Here is a 1,534-nt window from a genome sequence, read left to right on the forward strand (position 1 = left end):
TGCGTGTGTGTAAGTGAGTGTGTGTGTGAGTGTGTGCGCGTGTGCCTTCACGCACGCGGCTGCACACTTGCGCCCATGTGCTTACAAACCGCCAGGTGCTGCGCAGCCGAGAAGCACGTCTCGCTGCCTGCTGGAAGGCGAGCGTGCAAAACAACCCGCCCCTCGATGCCATGCACACTCTTGCCCGGCGACGCTCACCCGCCGCCGCCGCTGCTGCGTCCTGCCCCTTTGCCAGGCTGATCAGCAGCGGGACCTGCGCGCGGAGCATGGGTCGAGGGGCCGTTGAGAGGGGACAGGTCTTGAGACCTGGGTTTTAGGGTCGAGGGTTCGTCAACGCCAGTGCTGCGCTGCCAAACGGCAGCGCCTGGCGCTGCTGGGCATCGCATGGCCCTGGGCTTGGGAAACGCCCCGCTGCCTGCTTGTCCCATCCTGTGCCTGCATGCGTCCACCCACCACCCCAGGGTCGCCCCGGTTTGCTCAGACCTGCAGGCTGGGTGAGGGCTCCTCTTCCAACAACCGGATGGCCAGGGTGCGGCGCCCCACAGACTGCGGCAGAGAGCATGAGAGTGAGGCATTGAAACACGCATATGAGGAGGTGTGTGTGTGTGTGTGCGTGCGCGAGCGTGCGGGAGAAGCTTGTTGACAGTGCAGTGGGAAACGTGTGATGGTCGGTGCAGTTTTGACTTCCAAACCAGACGTTTTCAATCGAGCTTTCAACAAGTTCAACACAGGAGAAGGTGAGACGCGCCGCCGCGGCGGCGCGGCGCCACTCCGCGCGCACAGGCGCCTAGGGCGCCCCCGAGTTGACCTGGGCGTGGGCGGCGATGGGCGCAAAGCGCGCTCCAGGGACCGCCTTGAGGCGCGCCAGCAGCTGCTCCCGCAGCTGCGCGTCCGGCACAGAGGCGCTCGCGCTGATCTTGGCGCACGCCCTGGGGGTGTGGTGGCGGTGGTGATGGCGCGTGTGTGTGTGTGTGTGTGTGTGTGTATGTGTGCATGTGTACGTGCGCGTAGGTGTGCGTGCGACTAGGTGTGTGCACACAGCCACACACACTTGCGTTTGAATGTGTGTAGAAGTGAGCTGGAGTTCAGCAAGCGAGCAGTTGCCAATGTTTGTGCAGCTGAAAGGGCCAAGCATGCTGCAAAACTTCACTGCACCCTGACAACAATTGGAGTGTCTTGGTGAGCAAGATAAACCTCACGACGACGTGTGCGGCACACCACAATGAAGTAGATCAAACGTTGAGCATGGCCCAACCCAGCAGCACGCAGCGACCCACCAGTGTGCCGCGACGGCGTCCCTGCCTGTGCCCAGCATGTCTGCTATGCGATAGGCCAGCAGGTAGTGGCGGCAGGCAACCAGCCTGCGAGGGGGGAGGGGGGCGGGGCAAAGGGGTGCAACAGGGGGCAAACATGCGGACGCATGGCGGTAAAGAGGCCGTCCCATCGGATACCCCTGCTCTGCCACACGAAACGCGTGTCGCTTCAACATCGGGCTGCGCACCCCGCTCTGGAACCAGCGCCGGCAGCACAGAAC

General features: G+C 63.4%; 1 protein-coding gene across 1 annotated transcript; it reads right to left on the reverse strand.

The window, feature by feature from the left end:
* Positions 1-787: 787 nt before the first annotated feature.
* On the reverse strand, positions 788-1,315 carry MNEG_16528 (hypothetical protein; the record flags this gene model as incomplete). The annotated part of the gene is made up of 2 exons (XM_014035002.1): positions 788-929; positions 1,278-1,315. The coding sequence occupies 2 exons, from the start codon at positions 1,313-1,315 to the stop codon at positions 788-790; spliced, it is 180 nt and encodes a 59-aa protein (XP_013890456.1).
* Positions 1,316-1,534: the final 219 nt, after the last annotated feature.

Source organism: Monoraphidium neglectum, assembly GCF_000611645.1.
Source record: "Monoraphidium neglectum strain SAG 48.87 unplaced genomic scaffold scaffold06471, whole genome shotgun sequence".
NCBI classification, from domain to species: domain Eukaryota; kingdom Viridiplantae; phylum Chlorophyta; class Chlorophyceae; order Sphaeropleales; family Selenastraceae; genus Monoraphidium; species Monoraphidium neglectum.